General features: G+C 37.2%; 1 protein-coding gene across 5 annotated transcripts; it reads left to right on the top strand.

Annotated features, from left to right (window-relative positions):
- The first annotated feature begins 2,620 nt into the window (after nt 1-2,620).
- tnip2 (TNFAIP3 interacting protein 2) lies at nt 2,621-8,054 on the top strand. 5 transcript variants are annotated; one of them, XM_053502928.1, is made up of 6 exons: nt 2,621-3,392; nt 4,209-4,490; nt 4,629-4,718; nt 4,814-5,062; nt 5,283-5,403; nt 5,565-8,054. In XM_053502928.1, exons 1-6 carry the CDS (start codon nt 3,090-3,092, stop codon nt 5,633-5,635), a joined length of 1,116 nt encoding a protein of 371 aa, XP_053358903.1. In that variant the 5' UTR covers nt 2,621-3,089; the 3' UTR covers nt 5,636-8,054. The 5 variants fall into 5 exon arrangements, with proteins under 5 accessions (XP_053358903.1, XP_053358904.1, XP_053358901.1 ...); XM_053502929.1 differs by having other exon boundaries at nt 5,283-5,407; XM_053502926.1 differs by having other exon boundaries at nt 5,283-5,407; nt 5,540-8,048.
- The last annotated feature ends 216 nt before the right edge of the window (nt 8,055-8,270 follow it).

Below are 8,270 nucleotides of genomic sequence, written 5' to 3'. Positions count from 1 at the left end.
GATAAATAGATAGACTTTTACAGTTATAATAAAATAAGCTAGCTGAATAATGTTGGGGCTTTGAAAAGCTCAAGGATCTTAGTGAAAAAAAAACATGCAGCCATTAGTGTTAGGTTTCTAAAGCAGATGTGGGAGGACTCACTTATTAAAGGTCTACATATCACATGATTTAAAAAGATTAAGTTGGCAGGGTAGAAAAATAAAAGCATCGGGTTTTGAGGGAAGGACACTTGTCTTTTTTAGATGTCACACATTACACATACTATATATACCACTGTCACACTACTATGAGTCAACCAAAATTAGCAAAAACTTAACCACGTTCTAAACTGGACAAGTCTTAAAAACAGATAGATGGAAAGATCAATTCGGTAACACACATTAGAAGCCCCTATTTAAAAAAAAAAAACACACAGATGAAGAAATAAACTAATGGTAGTTCAGATGGAAAATTAACAGAAAAAAATCATTTCTGCCAATAATAATGTATAGCTAAACACTGATATTTAAGTAGCATAAAAAACAGCTAAACTAACTGGAAAACTGTGGTTCAGACAGACATATAGACTGATTGATTGATTGATTGATTGATTGATTGATTGATTGATTGATCAAGCTACAATTAGCTTAAAAAAATATAGCTGAACATATTACATGATTTAAAAAGTTTAGGTGGGCAGGGTAAAAAAATATAAGCATCGGGTTTTGAGGGAAGGACACTTGCCTTTTATAGATGTCACACATTATACATACTATATATACCACTGTCACACTAATATGAGTCAACTGAAATTAACAAAACCTAACCAAGTACTAGACTAAACTATTTTTAAAAATAGATAGATGGAAAGATAAATTCGGTAACACACATTGGTAACACATACAGATGACGAAATGGCATATCTGGCAAATTGTACTTGAGATAGATATACAGTATAGACAATCATTTCTTCTAATTATCAGGTATACTGGTGATTTAAGTAGCATAAAAACAGCTTAATTGACTGTAAAACTGGTTCAGACAGACGATTGATTGATTGATTGATTGATTGATTGATTGATTGATTGATTGATTGATTGATTGATTGATTGACTTCAGTAGCACAGACACTGGGGCTATAATTAGCTTTAAGAAAAATGTAGCTGAACATCTGAACTGATTCTAGATCTGATCTACTTAATGCTTGGTTTTGGTTTACATAATAGATATATAGAAACACAGACAGACAGACAATATATACCACACACTGGGGATGGATGGGTAAATTGATGGATTAATTGACAGATAAATTAATGGATGAACTGATAGATAGATAGATAGATAGATAGATAGATAGATAGATAGATAGAGTTGTAATGTTAAGTTTAGTGTCAGTGTTTAGTGATTAATAATAATGTTTAGTATAAATGTTTAGTGTCCGTGTTTCATATTAAGTTTAGTGTCAATGTTTAGGGTTAATGGTTAGTGTCAGTGTTCAATGTCAGCGTTTATGTTAGTGTAGTTTAATGTTAGTTTAAGCGTTAGGGTTAGTGTGTCAGTATTTAATTTTAGTTTTTAGTGCCAGTGTTTAATATTAGTTTTAGTGCCAGTGTCTAATGTTAGTTTAAGCATTAGAGTTAGTGTATCAGTATTTAATGTTAGTGTTTAATGTTAAATTTAGTGCCAGTGTTTAATGTTAGTTTTAGTGCCAGTGTTTAATGTTAGTGTTTAATGTCAGTTTTAGTGCCAGTGTTTAATGTCAGTTTTAGTGCCAGTGTTTAATGTTAGTGTTTAATGTCAGTTTTAGTGCCCTTGTTTAATTTTAGTGTTAAATGTTAATTTTAGTGCCAGTGTCTAATGTTAGTTTAAGCATTAGTTAGTGTATCAGTATTTAATGTTAGTGTTTAATGTTAGATTTAGTGCCAGTGTTTAATGTTAGTGTTTAATGTTAGTTTTAGTGCCAGTGTTTAATGTTAGTTTTAGTGCCAGTGTTTAATGTTAGTGTTTAATGTCAGTTTTAGTGCCCTTGTTTAATTTTAGTGTTAAATGTTAATTTTAGTGCCAGTGTCTAATGTTAGTTTAAGCATTAGTTAGTGTATCAGTATTTAATGTTAGTGTTTAATGTTAGATTTAGTGCCAGTGTTTAATGTTAGTGTTTAATGTTAGTTTTAGTGCCAGTGTTTAATGTTAGTTTTAGTGCCAGTGTTTAATGTTAGTGTTTAATGTCAGTTTTAGTGCCAGTGTTTAATGTTAGTGTGTTTAATGTTAGTGTTTAATGTTAGTTTTTAGTGCCAGTGTTTTAGTGTTTAATGTTAGTTTTAGTGCCAGTGTTTAATGTTAGTTTTTAGTGCCAGTGTTTTAGTGTTTAATGTTAGTTTTAGTGCCAGTGTTTAAGGTTAGTGTTTAATGTTAGTTTTAGTGCCAGTGTTTAATGTTAGTGTTTAATTCTAGTTTTAGTGCCAGTGTTTAATGTTAGTGTTTAATGTCAGTTTTAGTGCCAGTGTTTAATGTTAGTGTTTTTAATGTTAGTTTTTAGTGTCAGTGGCTTTTGGGGCGAGTGAAGGGAGGCTGCCTTGAGACCTCTCTGACATTAAAGGGTTAAAACCTCGAGTAAACTTCAGGCTGGTTTAATCCGAGCATTAAAGTGACAATGTAAAGGTGAAACCCTGTGCTATGCCGCCGAGCAGGACAGGCTCGAACAGGGAAGAGGAAGCGTATCTGCGGACGTGTAAAGTAAAGTCCAGATATGTGACTCGACAATTAGCGGAAGAAATGTACATTCACCAGCGTAAAAAACCGAGCTGTCATGTGTAAAAATGTTCTCCGCTATTCGAGTAAAGGAGCCGCGCGGAGTTGGTGTGCTGGCGGAGGGGGAAGTCCCTCAGGAAATCCCCGCACTGCGAGCAGCATTTACAGCCTGAAAAACTCTGACCTTCTGCGCTTCTCTTTACAAAGCCATGAACACGCCGACCTGAGGAGAAACATCACACATTTATGGAATAAGTAAAGGTAGACGGTAACAAAGTATCTTTTTTGGGTGTGTGTGTATACACGCATATATCAAAAGGAAGAAACAACAAAAGAAAACATAAACGGCGGATATCAAAAGATGGAGGACGACGTTACGAAATTGCGGAGTTGCGCCACTTTGAACACTTTCTATCACGAAACCCAGCAGGAGATTGCCAATTTAGGCAAACAGATTTTATCCCGAGACGGAATTATATCCGACCTGAAAGCCAGGTTGACCAAGTACGAGAGGACGCGCGTGACAGTGGAAGGAGAAGAACCTTGCTTGGTTGGACCATCGAAGTCTCTAGTGGAGAGCTTGTGTAGAGAGAACTTCATACTAACCCAGAAGCTGAAAGAGACAGAAGTGGACTCGGCCCAGAAACTGGAGGCAAGCAAAAGAGTGAGTAACCTTCATTTTTACATTGATTTAAGGATGTATCAGTTCTCCCTTTTTTTTTTTTTTTTGCACCATTACTGTATCACACCATACTACTGTACTCCAGATGTTCCTTATCTTTGAGTGGAATCATCAAGGGTGCCTTTGTTTTTAATCATATATACTCATTTTTACCAGAGAACCAGAGTATTTGAAAAGCCCCATAACACCATCATAGGGAGTTAATAACCACTCAAGTCTCTTGAAAGCTTTAAAGGTTCTCCACACGCACCTTCTTATTTGGGAATAACACACATGAAACATACCAGTCAGGTTTGAGGCCTCATCACAGCACAGACACGGCGCTGGTTGAAGTGGTAAATCACGACCTACTGGTCTCTGATCAGGGTTGATGTTGGTGATCTGATTATTTTGATTTGTACACACATTTCATACTTATTTCCCTTTGATTCTGTAAAGCTGCTTTGCAAAGATGATAATTTGTTAAACAAATAAAAATCAATTGAATTGAGTTAGAAGGTCTCGTGATAGATCATTTACATTTACTCATTCAGCTGGTGCTTTGCTCCAGTAAATCAAAAGTTAAAGGTATTGCTCAAAGGTGGCAGCATGGAAGTGTGGGGATTTGACCATGCAACCTTCTAATCAGTAACCAAATTGTCTCTAACCACCCAGCCATCACTTCTTGGTTGCTTAACCATCGTCAAGATGACAAGAAGAACATATAGTTTTTTTTAATTTTTTATTCTTGTTGTTTAGAGCCCTGACCTGACCCTGCATTTTTGGGGTAATGTAGTCTAATTCTGTGACTTTCTACAGGAGATCCAAAGTCTGCAGCAGAAGCTGAGGGAGAAGGATCAGATGCTGGAGTGGCCTGAGCACGAGAAGGAGTGCGAGATCCAGCGTCTGAGAGCCAGCCTGGCAGCTCGAGACCGGGAGCAGGCCACCAGGGATGTCCTGTGCAACTCGCTGGCTGATGAGGCAGAGCAGCTTAGGGGGCAGTTAGGAGCCACGGTACGAGTATGTGAGGAACTATTGGGGAGGCTGGAGAAGCAGAAGAACCTGTCAGGCACTGTGGAGCATAAGACCCAGGTCAATGAGGTGTGTAGTTAAAAATATTCAATTTTTTTAAACAGATCCCGCAACTTCACATCTATAAATGACATAATTAATATAAAGATGTTAAACTCTTATTTACAACTTAATCATTTAAATCCTTTTTGCCCCCCCTCTCATCAGGAGACCGAATCCTCCCAGGCCGTTCGACTGAAAGGCATTATCGATAAGTTACAGGAGGAGAACCAGCAGCTGAAAAACAGAGTGTCTTATGTAAGACCTTCAACTTTACACTTCAGGTCTGTGCTTTTTAAAGTGTCTTTTTGTCATTCCTCTAACGCCTTGCAATGCTTCCTTTCATGCTCCAGGTGGAAAATCTGAACTCAAAGTGGCAGAAGTATGACCTGAGCAGAGAGGAGTACGTCAGGGGCTTGTGTCAGAAACTGAAGGAGGCCAATGGCGGGACGTCAGCAGGAACCATGAATCTGTACCAGCAGGAGATCAACCGTCTGAACGGACTGCTGGAGGAGAAGATGCGGGAATGTGACAGGCTCAGCCGGGATACGGACGATCGCATGCAGAGGAACAAGGAGCGCATACAGATGCTGGAACAGCAGGTCATTAGGAAAACATGTTTTTTATACAAGTTCTGTTCATTTCACGTAATCTAGATCACGGGTGCATTAAAGCAAAGTTCTTGTTGAGTGACTAAACAGCAGCTCTGTGCTATATGACTGGGTGATATGATGATAAACAGTTTTTTTTATTAAGAGAGCAAATTAGTAGTTATATTTCTTTATTAGTATTTAAGTGCCATGTCTTACTGTCCTTATTCAGGTGCTCGCTTACATCGAAGACTTTAAGTCAGAGAGAGCGGACAGAGAACGGGCTCAGAGCAAAATTATGGACCTACAGGACGAAGTGGCGCGACTGCAGACACAGATCCGAGCGCAGGCAAGTGGGTTAGCATCGTCCCTACAAAAAAAAATAATGATAAATGACGAGTCTAATAATTTTAACAATGCACATATAAGTTGTCTCGTAATCAAATTAAAGTTCACATAAAACTGTATTTTCTGCATTTGCACTTACAGTCAATTTAATATGGTCATTACGCAGAATACCAGAGAAGCCACTCCATCACGGCGGATCCTCCCCAGCTTAAAGAAAACAGGTCGCAAACAGACTGAAACAGTCGAGCCTCTGTTACGGAACAGCCCCCCGGACTCGAGCGCCAGGCGGCCGAACACTCAGTTAGCAGCATCAGGGGTGTCCGAGCTGCAGTGCCCGCTGTGCTTCACAATGTACGATGAAAATCACACGGACGAGTACATGAACCACTGGGAGGAGTGCGCCAGACTCTGAACTCTGCTCATTTCACACTCACACTCAAGACAAGATGCACTACAGAAGTGTGTGGAAGGCGTGTAAAGGTATAAATATGGACAAGAACAAACATTGGGACAACAAACTTGTACAACTTTCACATCAGGATGGGTATAAAAACTCAGACTGGACTTTAAAAAAAAAAAAAAAAAAAAAGTATCAGCCATTTTAGGGATTTATTACAACTCTCGAACAGGAATTGAAACAGGAACACTCAGAGAAGCCAAGTGCTGAGTTAAGATGGGTCATTCCTGATTCATCTGATTCATACAGTCGTCACTCATCGGGTCCACAGAGTTGCACAGCACAGAGACAAGTGTGTGTGTATATATATTTTTGTATTTATACCACAGTCCTTGAAAACTCTCAATTCTGGTTGGTGGAAAGGTGCTGGTTCATTTTCTGTAACAGCAGCTCTCACAATAGTGCTGACAGTCAGACAAATCACAGGTTTATATTAATGCTCTCATTCTAATATCATTCTTAACAAAGTTATTCTGCCACAAAAACCCGTAGGAGGATCCAAACGTTTACGGAAGGAGTTCATGGTTTCTCTTTAAGATGATAAACTGCATACTTGTGATTTTGTCTCAATTGCCAAGAAAGGGGAATAAGACAAGCTTGGGTGGGAAAGACGAACGTTTATAGCTGCTATAACATAAGTAATATTAAGTACTTGTTTAACGGACGTTCGACAATAAACTTAACTATAAACCGGAAATAAAGAAAAAACGTGGAAAACCGCTGTGGTATAGAGGAATAAACCACTTTGTACTGTTATTGGAAAGTAAGCATGGTCAGAGTGATATCATGACTGTACTTCATTATGCCACCCTGGTATTGATTATTTTCCAATAACAGCACACCCCCAGGTGTTTTATTTCTAACACATGTGCTGTCATCATACTGCAAATGTTGTCCTATCCCTAACTGATATATATTCCATTTTCTTTGCTTTTTTTTTCTATATATAGGATGCTTAATTATATAATTAATATTTATGTTTTTTAAATATATAATTAAAGTCATGGGTTTTTTATTTCCTTCTGGTTAGTTGGAACACAGTTTTAAACTGATTTCCGTACCAAGTGCAAAAAAAGCTCATTTTATATGAGTTATTATTATTATTATTATTATTATTTCTAATTAGTAGTCAGATTTCTACAATCTACACTCGGTTGCTTAATATACCTCAGTGGGTGTCTTTGTGGACTTGTGAACTTACAGCACTTTCATTTGACTTTTTTTTAATGTATCTAATGTAAAATAATTACATTTAGGCCTTTTTATTATACATGAGCTTTTCATAAAGGCAAAATCAATTTATTTCCCTCTTAAGGTGCTATTTCTTTTTAAATATTGTAAATTAATATAAATTTGTGTTATATATCTTACAAATATATATATATATATATATATATATATATATATATATGTTACATATATATAAAATCAACTGAGGCTTAACATTAATTTGTGTTAATTCCTGATTATTACGTATAGCAAGAATGTATTGGAATGAATTTGTGTGCTTTATGTAATCCTGCACGCACATCTTCATAAATGTGTCTCGGGTGAAGTAAGCGGTGGTGTAGCTGTGCGGCGCTGATCAGACTCGGAGGCGTCGTTTTGACTGTTAGGTACTTGCCATTTGATCGCCTCTACAGTCGAAAACTTTTCTAGTTCTAAGTAAGAAAGGAAGTTCCCTACATCCTGGTAAGATGAGACATGAAAGCGGCGAGTCTCAGTCTGTGTAACACCATGGCCTACAATTTCAACACGTTTGAAGCTAAAATAATAACAGACATGAAATAATATCTTTGTGCGAAGGGGGGAGAAGAGGGAAGAGATCATGTGTCTAAAGGTTTATTTTTGTAATAAAAGGTGTAAATTTTTTAGAAAATTAACTCAAAATTATTTTGCCAGTAGTGTGTTTTGTAACAAATAAGCAACTGGGGGGAAAAGGAAAAGAAAAAGTCCCAGAAATACTGTAATGATGATGATGAGGGTAAGATCATGTGACAGCAGGTACAGTCATAGAGAGAGCATTTGGACTTTGGTTGCTGTGGGGGTTAAGAATGTACGATAGTTTCTTTGGGAATGAGTCAATATCTTGGTGAAGTCCCAACAAGGAAGGGAATATGTGACATTTCCGGATTTGACGGAAATATCCGGCCATTTCCCATGAGAAAAAAAAAAAGAATTATTTATTTATTAAAAAAAAAAAAACTTCAAAAGCGAAAAGTCCTTTTTTCCTTTTACATACTAAGTTTAAATGTAAGCAAAGCATTTAAATGAGTTAGAATGAGATTGAGAACTATGTCCCTAGAAGGACCTCAAAGGATAATAAGATTTGTGTGTGTGTCTAAGTGTGTATTGGAAAGCCCCTTCCTGACTAGCTGAAGTGGATTCCCAGCTGCTCCAATCAACAGTGTAAAA

The sequence above is a fragment of the Clarias gariepinus genome, chromosome 8 (genome assembly GCF_024256425.1).
Source record: "Clarias gariepinus isolate MV-2021 ecotype Netherlands chromosome 8, CGAR_prim_01v2, whole genome shotgun sequence".
Taxonomy (NCBI): domain Eukaryota; kingdom Metazoa; phylum Chordata; class Actinopteri; order Siluriformes; family Clariidae; genus Clarias; species Clarias gariepinus.
The sequence above is the reverse complement of the archived record's forward strand: the minus strand, read 5'-3'. Positions and strand labels throughout refer to the sequence as shown.